Source organism: Lytechinus pictus, chromosome 14, assembly GCF_037042905.1.
Source record: "Lytechinus pictus isolate F3 Inbred chromosome 14, Lp3.0, whole genome shotgun sequence".
NCBI classification, from domain to species: domain Eukaryota; kingdom Metazoa; phylum Echinodermata; class Echinoidea; order Temnopleuroida; family Toxopneustidae; genus Lytechinus; species Lytechinus pictus.
The window spans coordinates 11,631,570-11,652,374 of NC_087258.1; the positions used below are offsets into that span (position 1 = coordinate 11,631,570).

Here is a 20,805-nt window from a genome sequence, read left to right on the forward strand (position 1 = left end):
CCATAACTTTCATATTTATAACATCCGATTTTGAAATTTTCAGTGTTATGCTTAAAGGGATGGTCCGGGCTGAAAATCATATCCTAATACATAGAGTAGAATTCACTGAGCAAAATGCCGAAAATTTCATCAAAATCGGATAACAAATAATAAATTTATTGAAGTTTAAAGTTTAGCAATATTTTGTAAAAACAGTTGTCATTAATATTCATTAGGTGGGCTGATGATGTCACATCTCCACTTTCCATTTTCTTATGTTATTACATAAAATCATTTTTTTCTTCATTATTTCATAGTTGTGTGAATAATATGTCTCCCTTTTAATGAAATTAGTTGCAGCAATAAATATCTAATGCATTAAACGAGTTGTCAATCAAATTTTTCTAGTTCTTGCAGGAAATTTTTTTAATAAACCTAATTTCATATAATAAAACACAAAAGAACAAGTGGGGATGTGACATCATCAGCCCACCTAATGAATATTCATGACGACTGTTTTCACAAAATATTGCTAAACTTTGAAATTCAATAAATTTGTTATTTGTTATCGGATTTTGATGAAATTTTCGGCATTTTGCTCAGTGAATTCTACTCTATTTATTAAGCTATAAATACTTTCAGCCCGGACCATCCCTTTAAGTTGTTGGATTTTTTTCTTTTTATTTAAATCAACTTTTTGTTGGGGTGGATTGGATTTGTCCTTAAACATTCATCCGATTTCAGAAATTATCATATTGCTGTTATTGTATTCTCATTATTTTTTTTTATAATAAACTTGAACCAGGGGGTTGATATATTCGCTTTAGTCGCTATATTTTCGGTGATTCAAAAGCAAAAATGCATTGCAAGAAACACAATGTTATTATACAACACTATTTTATTAGTTCATGTATATACATTAATCCATTATACAGGCTTTGATAAATTAGACTCTACGACCCAAGAGCAAATAACGTCACTGCAAGAGTTGATTTCAATCATATAAATTCACAACTAAAACAGTAACTCTCTACAGATAAGAAAATAACATAAATTCTACTTTTGATTATAAATCACTATATTTTATTTACCATGCATACAAAACATATCAAAGAAATGAAAATATCGGTAATAGGGCCTACCACTTTAATTCTTCCAAAATTTTCGATATCAATACGCTCGAAAAAGCCACCCGACCTCTCTCTTGATGTACTGTGTTAGAACACATCATACCAGAACACTCTTCATACTGTAATAGATTCAGTCGATTTGCGAAAGATTTTTTTTTGCAAACTCATTATGATATAAACAACAAAAATCATAACGGAAAAATATTTCAATTATCAAATTCATATACAGAGGTTCATGTCGGCCCTTTTAATTCAAAATCGCATGATGACGCCATGTGCTGTCAGTGGTAGATTTGGTATATAGGAACTTTGTTTTTCATTAGCATATAATTAGGCCTCCTTTTACTTAGAATCATGCATTCCAAACTTAAATAAGCTATTTTGTCTTCAATTTTCATGTTTGACATTTACATTTCCCGGTTGTTCCAAAAATTCGGCCATCCAAGCGATGAACACATTCATTTAACAGTCAGCTTTATACAAATACATCATGGATGGTCCATCTCATTTCCTAATAATCCATTACAGAAGGCATAGGATGTAAAATATATAGGTCAATGTATGAAGAAACTATACATATATAATTATTACAGCATTGTGTAATTAGCAATCCATCGATGAATCTGAAAGACTGCGTAATGATATAAAATTTGCATTATACGTGAGCCAATGGAAGGATTTTAAAGCACAACAATCAATTCAAATCTCATAATCAAAGCCCAGAGAGAGAGAAGGAGAGGGAGAGGGAGAGGGGGGAGGGTTATAATACAGTCATGAAAGGCACATATCCTAAATAATATGAAAATAAATAACTAGAATGATAATATATCAAATTTATGTATTTTTGGTATAAACGAGCTGATAATAAGACACAAATTAAACTAAACCACTTTTAATATACAAGTTAAGATAAGATGACATTGAAGTGTAAAAGAATAAAATTACATAGTGTTGGAAAAGTACAAATTGGACAATTCTATAGGGCCTATAGTGCCTCGTTCTTAGGCAAAAGTGTTTAATCTATGCCATACAGAAAATACCTAAACTATCCCAAAGGACACAAATATTATGTTTGGTCAGATATTATTCCACATATGATTTAAAAGTTCAAATTCACATGGGAAATATTATTCAATCTTTTTATCTGATCGTACGTGTTCATCGACTATATGATAATATGCTACTTCGTTAAATACTAAACGTGAGATGTAGGGCATTACAAATCTAAAAGCTTTCCAAAGAAAAAAATTACATACTTTATACTAACGAGATACCAAATTTACCACAATAAATGTACAAAATATTCTACACTAATGTTGTCTACATTCGGATATAAGCTCTGGTCCTCTATAAAAAGGAAGCGCTTTATCGTGATTTTCAATAAAAACTTGCTATAAAAAATGTGGTACACGAGTGATGCGTGTGAGTGGGGTAAGTGTGAGGGTGGGGGTGGGTTTACATCCAAGAATTTTAATACTCAATAGGTATGTGAACGGTATCTTGTTATCTTTCTTTGTTGGTTTCAAGAACAAAGATATCAAAATTTAATTCTCAATGATTTTGGAGGCATGCATTATTCACTTAAAAATTTTCTACTATTCTGTGTTATCATAAAGACCTGCGATTCTCACGATCGAGTTGAAGTTCATCGCAAGTTTGGACAGACTTCAGTCATATTAACACAATCAAAATGAATATAATTACACCTTACACCCGGTGCTATAAGCACATATTTTGAATTCATATACTATAAAGAGTACGGTGTCAAGACGACACCGGTTAGTGTTGTGAGAATACAACACATGCAGGTGTTAAAAATAGACCTACACCAGGGGCGGATCCAAGATTCACCCCCCCCCCAAAAAAAAAGGGGGGGCACATTCTCCTACAAAAATTTGACATGTTCCCATTCAAAATATATATTGTGACTTTCAAAGGAGGGGGGGGGTACACTTGTGTATGAACAGCATATTTACATTAAAAATATTGCCTATGACTCTCAAGGGGGGGGGGGACGGGCCGGATGTGCCCCCCCCCCCCCGATCCGCCACTGGCCTACACCATGCAGTTTGAACACAACACCGGATGATGTTGAAATGAGAATGTGTTATGACGACACATATGGGTATAAAGTGCTAGGGGTGATTCTCTGGTGTAGTTGCAACACAACTGATTTTGCGATGAAAAATCATCTTTTGTCTTATCTGTTATTCTTTTTTCGGGTGGATGGAGGGAGGGGGGGGGGGGTGTATTGTTGAAAAATTAAGCCTTCTATAATGGTTATGGAAGTAGGAATATCTATAGTCCTATTATCAGCCCTGATTAACATGTCTTTTGGTTGTGCGCTAAAATTATTCTCATCATTTTTCTATCTTTACTTTCCAATCATTTGAAATTATACAACAGAAACTTATGAGAACCGCAAACCTTAATTCAATTCGGAATGATGATGGTGTTATATAGAAAACAGAAAACATGGAATAACAGTTTTATATTTACACAAAAATATCATATACGTTAGAAATAACCTTTACCCAAAGCCTCTAAAATACATTCTTACTATATGTTAAAGTCACACCAACGAAACCGACTCCAAACCGATCTCGATGGTATGCCATTGGGAATAATGTAATAGCTTTGATCGGACTGGAGTCGGCTTAGTTGATGTAACTGTACCTTAATACATCATGCACAACACGTCAGATGTTCATAAACTTCTGCGTATGTTCACCAAATGTAGAACAGTGTGTGATGCTCAGCCTCTATTAATATACATTTTAAAAGATAAATATTGTTTGAATGATATTTCATGACGTCATAAATACAGTTCCCGTAGTCAATCTAATATTTTAATGAGATATTAGATCGGATTAATGAATGCATCACTGGATATGAATACGAATTATAAAAAAGTATACCCATGGTGATTGTCTGTGTTAAAAGGTCACAACCACCTTTCATAAAATTTCAAGAATCTGGAGAAAAAACAAATGATATATTGACTTTGATGTTTATTTCCATTACAAATACCACTGAAAACAATAAATGAAAGCATATCTCCGCAAAACTCTTTAATTTTATGTTGCATAAATTACAGTTACCCACTATAGTAATAACATTTATCAAAGCCAATACGTCACGAGAACTAGAGATGGCGCTGATAATAATTACGAGCGGCATTAAAGAGGGGGACGGTCGCACCCGTTTATTCCGCGAGTGCAGAGTATTATCTAGGCCTTATATTAAAGGATTCATATACATTTTCCAGGTTCTTATATTTCAAAGTATTCTGATCAGTCTCTATCAAGTCTTTAGTTACATTTAAAAATGTAAATCGCATACTCAACTTATTTTGTTGATGTCAATCTGCCTAATCAAATTGGTGACTGCGAATCGATCGCTACCTATATAAATCTCGTGACGTAATGTCTTTAAGAAATCTATTATTCCATCACCTAGATGTTTCATTATCAGACAATATAATGTTACAATCATTGAAGAAAATAAACCGCAATTTACAGACAACATGGCACATTTGGAATATCGTAATCGGTATCGTGGATGCTTGGTGATCATTCTTCTTAATTATTGTTGTTGTTGTTGTTTGATGTCTCGAAGAACATGAAATCCTGCATTGAAAGGGAGAGGGATGGGGAAGAAAGATGGATTGTTAGCATTAATTATCATTATTAGGTCTGGCGACAACGAAAAAATAAGGTCATCTATGACTATGAATAATTAATACCCAATCGAGTTCTCGTTGAATAACATATCACTATTATTTTGGTTCTACAAAGTGGGGGGAGGGGGTTTCTTTGAGATTTCTTTGTTCATGTAATAAGAAAAATAATGACATAGAGTGAATATCATCATCGGAGACCTGCATGGTATAATGGACAAAATTTATTGTTTCACTCATTGCCAACATATCTAATCTTCATAAATTTACAAGAAAACTAATTTTGAATGAGGAAAGATAAAAAAAGTTACATTTTGTCCGCATTTTCAAAATTGGATATAAGGTGGTTATTTATTTTGACTGCCATTCATTCATAATCACCACCAATGACACTGAGTGACTACATTAACATCGTTTTTATGAATAGTGTTTCACAAATTATGAATATTGGAATTATCTTGCCATTTTAATTTATTCAATCAACATCAGATAGCGTTTCACGAAAGGACTTGTCAGACGTTCAATATCCGACAAGTACTGTTTTATCCGACAGTTACTATGGTAACCGTGCCCCTCAGCCAATCATTATCAAGGAAAGTTGTCAGACCTGACAACTTGTCGGACGAAAATGTTGATGAAAAGCCGCTCCCCAGAACCATATTTGGAAAGCTATACAGACCAAAGAACATTCGTTGCTACTAACTTATAATGATAAACGAAATGAAGGACAGTCACCCATATTGAGCAGGGGAGACGCCGCGGTATTTTGAAGGAGGGGGGGGGGGGGTGTCCATCCAAGAGAAGACGTCACTTTTTTCTCCGTTGAATCAGGGAATTCTCACTTACAATAATCTTGGATTCAATAATAGTGGTATTATAGATCATCGACCCAAACTCTTTAAAGCATTCTTTCTTCGTTCTTTCTCTTTAATTATCCATTTCTCCCCCCCCCCCCTTTCAATATACTTGAAAATTCAGAGGAGGGTGGTCACCCCTGTCCTCCCCGTGGCGTCGCCCTTGCAGTCCCGACAGAAATTCATTCACTTTTACCTGTTTAGCCACTGTCGCCGTTGTTCGATTCCTCGAAGAACATAAAGTCCTTCAAGAAGTAAGGAGGAAAATAATAAAAACAAAATAGGTTGACAGGAAGAAGATTGAAAAGAAAAGCTAATAATGAAATATGCATGCGACAAAATTCATCATGTTCATGGTGATTGGAAGCTTTAAAATGCCACTTGCTTGAAAAGATAGCGATATATTCCATATCTTACCATATCGATTCTACAACATCATTATGACGACATGGTTTATAAATACAAATTATATTTTTAGGTCGACTTAAAATTATATAAAGTTATATGTTACCATGGAGATGGCATCTCCTATGTTATATCGCAAATTCCGCCATATCTTACCAAAACGACATCTAGATATTTATAAGTAGATTATGTATCTCGCCATGGCGACATATATAACTTTTAGGCCTACATGAGTCGTATTGGCAAAATAGCCTGACTCGCTACGTAAAAAAAGTTTGATTTTCATTTTTAAGTCGACATGATGTAGATGGCACTTTAAAGCTTCCGTGCAATAGTTATATTGATTTTGGAAAATGAATACATGCATGTTACTAAATTGCCTAATTATCATGATTGACTAATTTAATTAATGAATATAGAGAGCATCTGATAGACACTAATACACATATTTACCTGATCAATTTTCATTGTTTGATGACTCAAAGAACATGAAATCCTATAAACACACGTAGTATAAGTATAAGGGCATAGATTATCACAACCGAAAGAGTTTGAGGAAAACATTAAAAAAAAAGAGAAAGAGAGAGAAGGAACATAAGACTATTAAATGACAGGGTGAATGGCAATATAGATCAAACAAAGTCATGCATGTTAATATGCAAAAAGAATATCTACAAACTTAAAATGTTGGGCAACATACTGTCCACTGTGTTGGGTAATGTATGTTGGTAAAAAATATATATATTCTGGGCAATTATTATCCACTTGAGCAAAATTACCCAATTATCAGTTTTTATTACCCATTATTTGGACAGATTTTAACCAATAGTTGTGCCCAACTATTTTTAGAGTGTTTTACATTTTGGTCTCATCGCACTCGTCTAGTACATATTTAATCTCGTCCCACATGTTAAAGCAATATTCGTCAACAACTTAAACAACCATTAACATTAACCATTAACATTTTCATTTGATTCATTACCATTTGTCTATAACTAAGACGGAACCAATTGCTCAATCTGATGAGATATAAGACAAACTGGCAATTCGTCAAATATACATTTTCAGTAAGTCCCAAAGAAAAATGATAATTCAACATATTACAATGAGCGCGAGCCGAATGTGTACTTGGACAGGCATAATATTAGACCAAAGTGATATTAGACCAAAGTGATATTAGACGAGATGGATTCAGTCGGAGTGGTGTTTAATTATTAGAAAATAATTAGACAAGCCAGTATGATACCCCTTTCATAAACCCATCCTCCAATTAGCCGCCTAAGAGTAATGCGGATAATTCAATAAAAATTGCGTTCACAAACTCCGAAAATAATCCGCACTATTTTTACGAGCGCCCGTCCTGAAAAAGGCGGATAATCGTCATGACAACTGCACACGCCCCTCCGATGCGGTTGTGTTGGAAAAGGGTGACCTTGTGACCGCACCATGGCAATTATCCGCATTATTTGGAAATGCGTTCATAAAGTCAAAATCTGGTCCCGATGCCGCTATTATGCGGATAATTGCAGCATCAAAATAATGCGGATAACTTTGGTCCTCCTCCAAATTTACGACCAAATTATGCTGCTATTAGCCGCATAATTGGGTTTATGAAAGGGGCATGAGTCGTCTAAAGCATAGTCTAGTTTTGAGATACATTTTTTTATTGTTATATACTGGATTCACGTTTTTGGTGAACGAAATAATTCGTAGTCGGTGGATGAAGAAAAAATGATCAAAGAACTATAGCATAAATAAACCACGGACAAGTTCCGGTTCAACTCTGAATAAGTTTTGGAACTAGGGGAAGCAATCCAAATTTCAACACCAACACCAAGGCTAACACCGGACTTGAAATCACATATTATGTGACAGGGTGCTATATCAGGAATTTACTATAGACAGAAATTAGCATGACCATCCCCTTCAGATAACCATAAATTCAGGACTATAGTAGCGAATTTGTAACGAATGAGCCCTTGCATAAACATAATAAATTACATATTATAGGCGTTATTTATGCGATATTAAAGAAAATTCAATTATTCATTTGTAGATTTCCGCTTGGTTTTCATTCATATCATGCCCGCCATTTTCATCAAAGATTTGAATCATTTTGACTCGAAACAGCAAGAGTAAACATCTTTTTTTAAGTTTTCAAAAGGTTAACGATATAACTCCATTGCAGGGATTTAAAATAAATCAAGGTGGACTGTAATTAGTGCTAAATCGAATTTGTGATTTAGTTTTAATTTAAAAAAAAAAAAAAAATCATTTTTAAATCTCAAAGGATTCAAATTCAAATCCCTTGAGATTTAAAATTATTTTCTTAGGATTGAAATTAAATCCAAAATTCGATTGGTCACTAACTAAAGTCCACCTGGATTTATTTTAAATCCCTTCAAATTTAGAGTGCATTATTTATTAATATTTATAGTTTTACCTGGTGATTAATTGTTGTTATTGTTTGACGTCTCAAAGAACATGAAGTCCTAAATGTAACACACAAAATGAGAAGAAATAGAAGTAGAATAGGAGGTATATATAGGAGTTAACATAGAGGAAAGAAGCGAAAGAGAGAGGGAAACACACACACCCACCCAAACACACAAGGAAAGACATGGAGAGAGAGAGAGAGAGAGAGAGAGAGAGAGAGTGAGGGGGTAAAAAGGGAGATAAATGGGGAATAGGCAAGAGTACACATTGAAGGAAAATAATTGTTATTGTTAATACTCAGAAAATGTAAAAACAACACTACTTTTTACACAATGTTAAAAGATATTTAAACAAATCAAACAGTTCGTGCATTCAAGAAAGGAAAACTCTCATCGGAAAGAACATAATAAAATTTCAGACGAATTTATTTCCCCATCATGCTCATGAAATGAAGAAAAAAAACACGTGTTGATGGGAGGACCAATATCGGGATACATTATTCACCCATGATGCAACTCGATCCCGATAACGATATAGACATATTGTTCACTCATCTATGTCAAGGATGACGTCATCCGGGATTAAGTGTAGAGTGATATGGAAATACACAACACAATGTTAGTTTGGTAAAGAAAGAAATAGTTCAATATAAAATAAGAATTCACCCAATTTAACTGAAATAATGACTCTAAAGTAACACATAACACCCATGCACTGTATTATACAAACAGATGAGAATGAAAGTGAACAGCAAGATAATTAAAAAAAAGAAAATATAAGTATAAAGCACTTACAATAAGGAACACAGCCGCCAAGAGGGTCGCCTTCACGTTCACATGCAGATCGACAGGGACTATAAAAAATAACAAAATAAAACATGAAGTCAAATGATAATAAAATAATTGATGTACATGTAGCTATTGAGTTTTGAAACTCAGGTTCGAATGCTCCCCTGGAAATGGATGCAACCTTGTATGCGGGCAAGCTCGGATCCAGTGATCGGGGAAATAATAAAATCATGTAAAAGCGCTAAGAGACGTGTTCCGATGTATCTAACGCTATGAAAAGAGGAAAATATTATTTTATTATTATCTCTAAAGTGTTACACTGACTAATCTTTTTGAAGTATACTGTTAAAACAAAAGAATGCCGGCAGGTATATTCAATTTCATAAACATTATCCATAAACTTTTGAAATTGTGTATGTGAATCAGAGGAATTACCTCAGGAATAAATAAAAATATACAAATTCATCGATCGATGATACAAATGTGCGAATAAATCAATAGATTGTTAAATTAAATGCGAAAAAATTACAAAAAAAGAGAATATCTCACATGTCACACCAAAGTTGTCAGCGTCAGTCCACGCGTGCTTAAAACATCCTGGCCATTGTTTTGATACTTTTCCAATCGTTGAAGCCATGTCACCGGTAAAGACCTGAATACAAGAAAATGGAATATATCCAATGATGTAAGTAATGAACTAAACATCAGGGGCCCGTCTTACAAAGAGTTGTGATTGATCCGATCAATCGAAAGTATGGACAACCAGCAAAGTCAATATATAAAATGCATGTTTGTAAAAAAAAAATGCTAGATATTATGATGTATATTCATAAATTCATTGACTTCTTGACAATTTGTAACTTACATCGAATTCGATATCTCCTTGGCAACAGATGTCTTGACACATACAGTAGGGTCCTTTGATCTTGACTACGGGTTTCCTCTCAGCATCAAGAATGTCAAACTTGGGCCCAAGGTAATATTGCCTGGAAAAATAAATATAGTGCGATAGTATTCATTATTACCTTCTTCCAGTGAAGAGTCCAGAGGGTGGGACCCCAATGAATATACATGTATAGTTCCATTGTAAACAGTGGCGCAACAAGCCCATGATTTTGAAGGGGCACAAGTCATGAGCGAGCGAAGCAAGGGAGCAAACACTTTAGCATTTCTTCAGATTGAAAATCAGATTTTGTGATAGGTTTTGACATAATATTAAAAGAAATAATACATGAATCATCTCCCCTTTCCCCTTTATTTGTTTGTTTTTCTCTTTTTTTGCCTATTTTTGATCGTTGAACTTTTGAGAGTTCAGTACTCCAAGCGCCGCCATCTTTACGCAAGTGGGTATAAATATAAATTTCAATGGAACTTACGCCTGTCTTACGTATCCGATGATGTTTCCCACTGGGGCTTCGACCCTGACCTCAAAAGAACAGGTTTCACTGTCAGGACCAGCGCACCATCCACAACCAGCACAGAACTTGAATTCACGTTCAAGACGCATCACCTCCTGTAAAGAGTCAGTGCATTGACGCAAGAAAATTTAAACATTGACGCAAGAAAATCGAATCATTGAGAGAACGTTGAAACACAGATGCAAGGTCAAAACGCAGGAAAGTTCAAAAATTGACGCAAGGAAGTTAAACAAGGATGCAAGATATTGAAAACATTGACGCAAGAAAGTTAAATATTGAGACAAGAAAGTAAAAACGTGGACGCAAGAAAGTTAAAACATGAATAAATAAGCGTGATTTCATTGCTTTCATAAGATTCACGTTCAATACGCATAACCTCCTACACATTGACGCAAGACGCAAGAAAGGTCAAAGAAATTGAACAATATAATTATAATGCGTCAATTATCTATCTAGGGTTGCACAAGCAATTTCCATGTACTTTACATGTATAATTATCTGATATTTAGGTATTGGCTTGGCCAAATGTTGAGCGACAGGTTTGGCAATATGTAATTGTGACAGAATAAGTACATTGATAACGATCTGACGCATAAAATATAACACATACCTGTTGACTATTGTCTGTGATGTGGATGATAAAGCCACGCTGGGGTCCACAACATTGACGCATGCAGAAGTCTGACTCTATAAACAAAGAAAGAAACAAACTAAGAAGAGCTGTATCGCAAATCGTTTTTCATGAAATTTGAAATCACTTCATGATACACCCTATAAACAATTCTATGAAAATATCACAGATTTATAATTGAACTAAAGTAATCTGGGAACATGTATATCACATGCACAAGTTGTGCGACTTTAATTGAATATATAACCCATTGTTCGAATTAGAAGGAGACATTTCAAATGGAAAATGGCCAGATGGTAAATGTATACCTATTTACGGTTATAAAATAAGCTATTATCTATGCACGCCTTGAATGAATGTCGTCTGAACACTTTAAAATTTATATTGGACAATTATAGAAGTATCAATTAAATAAAGAATAGTCAACTCAATTCAGTTCTGAATATACATGAAATTATTTTGCGATGTAAAGTTACGTGGAAATAAAGTTTGACACAACCATGTTCGCGGGAGAGAATATAAAATTATGGAAATGAGAAGAACGTTGAAATATATCGAAAAGACGTTTGCAAAGCGAACTGATGGGCTTTATACGTGAATTTCTTCTAAGTTACACGTGATTTTGTATTAAAGGGCCTCGCTACCCTATGAGTTAGATTGCTGTGTAATACTTGAAAGGTTATATGTAAAATAAATCATCTAACATAGAAAATGAAGGAATATTATTGGATTACATTCCATTATTTTTAAAAGAAATGCTTAAGACCAATAAATTTCTAAGATACAACGTATTTTGTAAATGAAATGCATACCTTCGTGAGCAAAGTAGACCTGTTGACCAAGACTATTCTTGATGGCATATCTGTTTGCCATCTCAACACCAGTGAACACTGTCAAGAAAGAAAATACATTTGTACAGTCAGTACTGTGTACAGTAACTATGGCAACTACTGTATCAAATTAACTATTAATTCAAAAATGAAAATGAGAGGACAAAGAAATATAATATAGAAAGAAATCAAGATGATTAAATCAAGCTGTTAAAAAAAATTGAAGTAGGAATAACATAATTCAACATTTAAATCATATTGAATGCAATATGTACCTCATATTGAAACTACTATAATGTGCCAATGCTCAATATCCTCCCATATGATTCTGAAATCTGGATCTGTATGTGTGTGTGTATGTATGTCCATGTACGTATATGTACATATCTATTACATATTTTCTTGTCACATCATGGGCACTGACGAAGAGTGTGACATTACCTTTCATTTTTGAGAGCTTTGCTCCTTTTAAGATCTACGATTTTATTTCTACGACATTTTCTAAACTATTTGTGATTATGTACATATCTTTCTATCTATCTATCTATCTATCTATCTAAAATGATATCATACTTTCGAAGAGTTCGACGATCTGGTGAACAAGCAGCTGATCGACTTGCGTGAGGTATTCCAGACCTGGCGGGCATCCTTGAGGTGCAGCAACTGTGGGGGCAGGCATCCAGTTGACAGGGGGCTTCCCGCCCGGCTGTGCCCCTATGGGGTTCATTGCCATTTGTGGTGGTGGTGGCGGTTGCTATGAAGGAGAAGGAGGAAGAGGAGGAGGAGGAGAATAAGAAGAAGAAGAAGACGAAGAAGAAGGAGGAGAAGAAGAGGAAGAGGAAGAAGAAAAAGAAGAAGAAAAAGAAGAAGAAGAAGGAGGAAGAGGAGAAGAAGAAGAAGAAAAAGAAGAAGAAAAAGAAGAAAAGGTAAAAGAAGAAGACGATGATGATGAAGAAGGAGGTGGAGGAGAAGAAGAGGAAGTAGAAGAAAGAGGAGAAGAAGGAGGAGGAGAAGAAGAATATGTAGAAGAAGAAAGAGTAGAAGAAAAAGAAGAAGAAGAAGATGAAGAAGAAGAAGAAGAAGAAGAAAAATATAATAAGAAAAAAAGTGGATGCATAGTTATAACTTTTTAGTTTTAAATGTTCCCTTAAAAAAAAACTACCGCTGTGCAGTGAGTTTTTAAACATTTTGAAATTAATCTTTTCAATATTTATTTTTATCATTATGATTTGATCTGTTTGTTTTAGTATATAGGCCTATATATACTTCAATTTATATTTAAAATCAAAGGTAAATAATATATAAAGATTTCAATAAGATATGCTATAATGAAGTCCTTTCAAAGCACTTCGTAAAAAAATACTTGTTCATGCTCCTACGATGTGATCATGAATTTCAAAACTTTTCATCTGAAACGGCCCAGGATCAGAGTAGATTTATTGAGTATATATGAAAGAATCGAAGTCGTTATCACATTCTTGCAAAATTATTATTTTAGCGTATTCAAGATTTTCGGGGATAATCCCAGTCGATACAAAAAGGAAGTTATAAATACCTATAAGATTATAATGTTGTAAAATAACATCGCACCGAAAAGCAAGTATTGAAAAAATAAAAAGACACAATGAATTATCAATAAGATCATGAATTATATGGTAACATAATTTATTTCACATTCAATACCAAGTCAAATGAGAAATTGCTATAATAAATCATGATTATATTAGGGCAATTCGATACCAATGTTACAGGCCTATTTTATTGCTCCTTGGGGAGAATCAAATAAATTAAGTTCCCATTGTAAATTTGAATGTTGGTTGAGAGTTGCACGTTATAAAACAAGCTGCAATATTGGCTTCAATAGGCACAATCGCACTATACTTTTTTATTATGTTAATTTTTATTTTGATTCGATCTTTATCAAGACTTGGAGTAATCCATACATAAAATCGGACAAATACAATATAGTGTTTCAACGGGCCTCAAAAAGCTTCCCTACATGCTTGTTAACTATACTGTAGATTGACTTTCTCAAACTAACTAAATACACCTATATATGACTTTCGTGTTCCACAGAAGCGTTCAAATAATGCCTTGAACAAGATGAGCACTTGTACAAACTAAAAATAACGTTCGGTTTGTTGAAACTGGACCATGTTACGTAACGATTACATTCATTTGCATGGGTGGTACACTTTTGTATTGTTGAGGAGCAACGCAACGCCATGGAGATGGTGGGCGATGTTTTCTTTGGTCGAGATTCAATAGAAAAGAACTATAAGCATGTACATTAAACGTACCTGTTTCCATTACACAATCGTTTCACAAAATGAAATACAAATTGCTGCATTTTGGGTGGTAAATGTTAATATTTTCATTAATGAACGAAAGCAAAACATATTTGAGATCCATATATAGGCATGATAGGCCTACATAACAAATCAACGTCAAAGTTATTTCACCTCAACATCGATTTGATTTAAATGAATTAATGAACATTCAAATCAACATCGACGAAGTATAATTTTGGAGTTTCCCCTTTTCAAGAAAAAAAAAACAATTATAAACATGGAATGATGATCCTTGACGGAAATAATGTCTATCCAGTAATGATATTTTTACAGATTTTCAAAGATATCCATTTCATCTATTATCACAAGTTATATTACAAAACAATACAAAATTATTATATACATTATCAGGGTTAATGGAACACATATTTAAACATTTTATACCAATGTTCGATAAAAAATGAAATATATAGTGGAATAAAACATGTTCGGCACGAACGCCATTATGTTCGTTCCAACTAGATTATGCATTATTTAGACCTATATATGAAAGAAATATCAATAAAAAGTTATAAAAAAACATGTAATTGATGAGATTTCATAGTGTAAGGTATATAGCTATATTCGTTTGATTTTTCCATATCAATTCAAATCAATACTATATACATCAAATATGCTTGGGTTGTCTTGCTATCTAATGAAGATAGAAATGTTAACGTATGTCATTAAAAGATAATGACTCTTCTGCGAGGTGGACAAAACTGTAAAAATTCATCAGCAATAAATACTTGTAGGTCATATCCATTCGACGTGTCAGTACGAAGCGGGAGGGGGGGGGGTGACAGGAGCAGTTGCCCTCCCCCCCGAAATTTTGAAAACTTACATTTTATACTGACTATTCTCACAATAGCTCAGTCGGTAGAGCGGGGGATTCGTATTCCGGTGACCCGGGTTCGATTCACACTTGGTGCGCTATTGCCCTTTGGTAAGGCATTAATCCTCATTACCAGGTCCTTCGGAGAGGACCTTAAGCCGTCGGTCCTCTGGTTGCTTGCTTACAAGCATTCATGCTTTCTTAGCAATCAGGTAAAAAATCCCAACCAATCAAACAATATTCACCCAAAGTGTGTACGAAATCGTTAAATTTTACTTTAATAAATGCAAAATCACCCCCATGACAAGCTCGGTCAATTCACTCACTCACTTTTGAGTTTTTTCGATTTTTTTTTCAAGCGTCTTGCCCCCCCCCCCCAAAAAAAAAAAAAAAAATTATGCGTACGGCAATGCCATTCGATCATAACCCATTCTATTCAACAGTGTAATCCTAGCCCATAAGAGGCACATAGAGCGATCATTGGAGGGCTGATGTCAATATAACATATCAACACGTAATGATCTCAAAAGACTCCTCAGAAAACATTATTGTTCACACATCATTCAATCAATCCAAGTATGAAATGTACGATTGTAATACCACAGAATTTCTGCTACCCATGAAAAACCTTTGTAAACTTCTTTCGATGAAAGTCTAGCAAAGTACAATATGATTACGTCACAATATCATTTGGATGCTTACGTCACGTCAAGACCATAGGTCACAAGGTCACAATGCTTGAGGCACTCACAATAGTTTTCTTTGCTTTGTTCCCGGGCTTTGTTTAGAGTTCAGTCAAGTGTATTGCCATTGGAATTCAGGCTATAACAATAACCATTTATCATCACGACTATTTTCTTTTACAATATTCTGATAGTAAAGCTTTCTGCTTTGAATCAAGAGATGAATCGATTTCATTTATGACAACCTTCATTTCCGGAAAAAAAATATGGATCCACGAACAACCAACAATTTTGAATGTGCATTTTTGTTGTAATCTTTAAACTATAGGCCTACATGTATATTCAGTGAATAATTTTGATCTTTTGGATAATAATGAAAGAATATATTAAACAAGATTCTAAAGTAAATATATAGAGGTCTATAGGCCTAATTATGAATGAATTATGGTTAGATCAAAGTAAGTAAACTAGATGTGTTATGACAACTTATTTAACTGAAGGACGAATTATTATTGATTCATTGATATGAAAATTCAGTAGAACCCCCCGGCTCCCCTCCTCACTTCCGCATGAATGTAAAGAATATGAATAAAAACATGAAATGCGATAAATAATAAGTCTATTACCTCAATGTTAATTCAATACATGACACAAGTTGAATTTCATAATCATACAAATTAAGATAAATGCCGTACAAAATTCTACGTCCCAAACTTAATTCACTTAACATATTTACACACGGGAAGTTCAATTTTGACAGAACAGACCCCTAAACGACAGCCTACATACAAGATGGCAAAATGCGAACGCATGTCATGTTGTGCCAACGCAAACACAAATGCTCTGGCGTTAGGTAGCTAGCCATTGGTGAATGCCAATATTTAATTTGCAAAATATCGCCATGAAATGGTTCCTGATGATATATCAGGAAAAAAGGTATAAACCAAAAAACCCATGTGTATTAAAAACTTTACATGGCGGACCATACCATTCAATTCTTCTCAAAATTCGGTCATATTGGAAAGTTTCCATGATGACTAAGTTTATACATTTGTATTGTATTTGATTTTCTATTTATAGCGATGATGGCAATTTCATCGAATCGATGTTACATTGCGGCGTACTGCGTTCGAAATCATGTCCTCCAACCATAAATCTGAGAGCACGATTAGGCTGGCTTTTATTTGTGTTCATCAATGAACTTCTTACTTCTGAATGGGAGTTTCTTAAAGGAGGCATGGCCCCTACATATTAATATGAAGCAGAAATGTGAGCGAAACCTATAAAACATAATTATGACTACATAGCCGGCTACATAGGTAGTCATTCCGGTGCAACTGATGTTATAATATCAATACCGTGTTCCGAGTCAAACTGTAGTACTATATAGAATACTAAATATGCCTAAAATAATATAGATGTAGGCCGAGTCATCTTACCCTTATTATAATATGTGGTCATTTTCAACTACATGTAGAAGTTTTTAAGTTTGCACATGCATGCACGTCTAAGTGTGCATCACAAATTCATCTATATTATATTCCATTGGAATGCAAAAAAATATCAATTTTTTTTCAACCCGGATAGGGTCCATGCAATCACAATTGGTAATTAGCCTACAAGATGAACTTCGTCGCGGATCAAATTTCGATTTATACGGGAACGTGAAGTGGTCCAGCGATGTCTATAGAGCCACAGTCACACTACGAAACTGACTCCAAACCGACTGGTAATATGCCATTGGACATAACGTTATAACTTCTATTGGTCTGGAGTTGGGTACATGGGTGTGACTGAAGTTCTCTATGGTATGATAATTCTTCTTGTCGGAAGTCCGTATTCGATCTTCCGGTGAACATTTTTTTCTTCAAAATTCGGCCACGCCCCCCCCCCCCAAAAAAAAAAAAAAAAAACCTGAAAAATGTAAGGGAAGTTCGACGATCTGAGTGAGGCATCTTATTCAAATCCTCATTTTCATCTCTCATACGAAAACAAAGAAAATTATGAAATATATCTCACCCCTCTACATGGTTCTTTATTTCAAAAATAAATGACAAGATTATTGTACAAAAATGAATGATATACTTACTGCCATCTTGATGTGGTAGAATTATACTAGATGATAATGATCTCAATTCGGAAGTAATATGTGCACTTGATCTGTATTTGAGATATCGTAATGGAATAAAAAAATTATTTTCATCAATGGGGATAATAGAAGAATCATCTGGGAATTGAAATTCCACGAAGCAAAGTTGCTGATTTAGTCGAAAAACATCTCAACCTACCCGATACTGGCCTATATTCGTCTTTTATATTCTCCTATGAATAAGTACAATTATATTACATCACCATCATCATTGTCATCATCATCATCATCATCATCATCATCATCATCATAGTCATTATCACATCATCATTCATCATCATCATAGTCATCATCATCATCATCATCGTCATCATCATCATCATCATTATCATCGTCATCATCATAATCATCATCATTATCATCAATATCATAGTCATCATCATCATCGCCATCATCATCATTATCATTCATCATCATCATAGTCATCATCATCATCATTATCATCATCATCACAGTCATCATCATCATCGTCATCATTATCGTCATCACCACCATTATCATCGTCGTCATCACCATTATCATCATAGCCATCATCTTCACTACCACAACCACCACAATAATAATAATCATCATCATCATCCTCCTCCTCCTCCTCCTCATCATCATCTTCATACATAACAATCATGACAATCACCCTCCTCCTCCTCCTCCTCCTCATAATCTTCATACATAACAATCATGACAATCACCACCCTCTTCTCCGTTATCGCTGAGAATCTTTCCTATATAAGTCTAAAATCCTGAACTCAACCGAGTACCCGACCTTCGACAACATGAAATATAAACCACACTTCCCTCTGTAAAGAAACTTTCCAATCATATAAATACCAATTAAACCTCTCTTATTTAGGCTTCATGTTTTAAATGATGTTGCGTAACACATGAAGGGAAGAAAATCAATTAGACATTTTACTTGTGTAGGCTTATTATGGGGCCATGGGGTCTGCTTTGATTATCTTAATTTGTACAGTTTTTTTTTTGCAATACTACTACACTGTACATACAATTACCATTTATTACGTAATTCATAAATCACTTACTTTGGTTTTTTTTTATCAATATACTCGATTGCATTGTTGATGTTGACATGGCGCATGCAAAAAAATCCCCATCATGTCATTCGACTACAACACCTATCATTGCCCCCCTCCTATTTCTTATCATCATCATCATCGTCATCATCATCACCATCATCATCTTCATCATCATCATCATATCATCACTACCATCACCATAGCATTTACATCATCACAAATACTTATCATGAGCATCTTCATCCAACATCATAAACTGTATTTATCATCCATGCTTTAATTACATCAAGTACTATCTCGATGCATATGAGCTTGATCGACCCCAAATCATATTGTTTATTCTTCTGTTATATATTTTTTCTCCATTTTGGGGCAGAAAATTTTATTACGTGAGGCCAGGCGTGAGGCCCAATATAATGAAAATATTCATTATTCATAATTATAAATTATTTCTAAATGATTAAATTAAGGATTATAAACTCGACTGAATTGAATTCACATTATACATAGGCCCCAACTATCACATTATTTAGAAGAGTTACTGTATGTAAAAAGGCATTGTAAAAGGACGTGATAATATTTTCCTCGATCACAATCAGGACAAAAACATCAAGCTAGCAGGACTATGACATTAAATCAGTTTATTCGTCGAAACATAAAAAATAACAATTATAAACATGCCATACGATAATACAAATTCATATGCGTGAGAAGAACAATGCAGCTGGGCGCAACCCCGTACCAGCATGTCCATGTCATCAACGCAAAAGTATAACAAGTAATACATACTGGTAATTAATTTTCATGATCATGATTTAAAAAAAATCTAATCATAGCGATAATCTAATTTCACCTTTCTATTTCGTCCTAATTTTCTCTTTCATGCAAACAAACAGATTCGAAATAGTTGAATATTTTAAAACTTACCAGCGTATTTGCAGTAGATAGAAAGGGATATTACCGGTTGCTATCCTGCACACAGTGATTATAATATATAGTCGATCCACTGTTGTTGAGGGAGATAGTGCATTTATGTAATGGTGTAACAGTACACCTATTGCTGTATTGTGTTGAATGGGTGTGAGCGCTGATCGCACCGAACATCCAAACATTTGCATAATAATAAACACTCTCCCTATTTTATGAATAGAATATATTTGCCGAGTGTTAAATGCTAGTCTACGAGTTCTAGTCGCCAGTAGCTGTATCCAACCATGGAGAAATGACAACAATTAAAGGAGAATGAAACTCTTGGAGCAAGTTAGCTTTTGTGAAAGCAGAAAAATCAAAGAATAAGATCAACAAAACTTTGAGTAAAATAGGACTAGCAATAAAAGAGTTATGAGCATTTGAATATTGAGATCACTAGTGCCATGTAGATCCTCCCATCGGCAATGCGACCAAGATCTGTGATGTCACACACGTACAACTCTCCCATTCGGACACTGAAAATATACCCCAAAACATCTCTTTTTGCTCATTCTAATCATATGACAAACGATTCATCAATGATATAATGTTGTGAAACCTCTGTACTTGTCATCTCATAAAGAAAACACCTAACCTTGTGATAGACTCTATAAAAGTGAGAATGAAAGTGAAATAAGTACTAAAGTAATGAGGG

At 34.3% G+C, this 20,805-nt stretch overlaps 1 protein-coding gene across 7 annotated transcripts; it reads right to left on the reverse strand.

Annotated features, from left to right (window-relative positions):
• Positions 1-859: 859 nt before the first annotated feature.
• On the reverse strand, positions 860-20,528 carry LOC135156677 (phospholipid scramblase 1-like). 7 transcript variants are annotated; one of them, XR_010295729.1, is made up of 13 exons: positions 20,109-20,263; positions 18,088-18,158; positions 12,724-12,904; positions 12,133-12,210; positions 11,300-11,376; positions 10,648-10,784; positions 10,137-10,257; positions 9,821-9,923; positions 9,278-9,336; positions 8,491-8,539; positions 6,501-6,543; positions 5,839-5,887; positions 860-4,738 (listed from the first exon to the last, which is right to left on the reverse strand). XR_010295729.1 is itself a non-coding variant. In XM_064109628.1 (11 exons), exons 2-10 carry the CDS (start codon positions 18,091-18,093, stop codon positions 5,843-5,845), a joined length of 807 nt encoding a protein of 268 aa, XP_063965698.1. In that variant the 5' UTR covers positions 18,094-18,158; positions 20,109-20,302; the 3' UTR covers positions 860-4,738; positions 5,839-5,842. The 7 variants fall into 7 exon arrangements, 3 of the variants coding, with proteins under 3 accessions (XP_063965698.1, XP_063965699.1, XP_063965697.1); XR_010295728.1 differs by lacking the exon at positions 6,501-6,543 and having other exon boundaries at positions 20,109-20,528; XR_010295730.1 differs by lacking the exon at positions 5,839-5,887 and having other exon boundaries at positions 20,109-20,299.
• Positions 20,529-20,805: the final 277 nt, after the last annotated feature.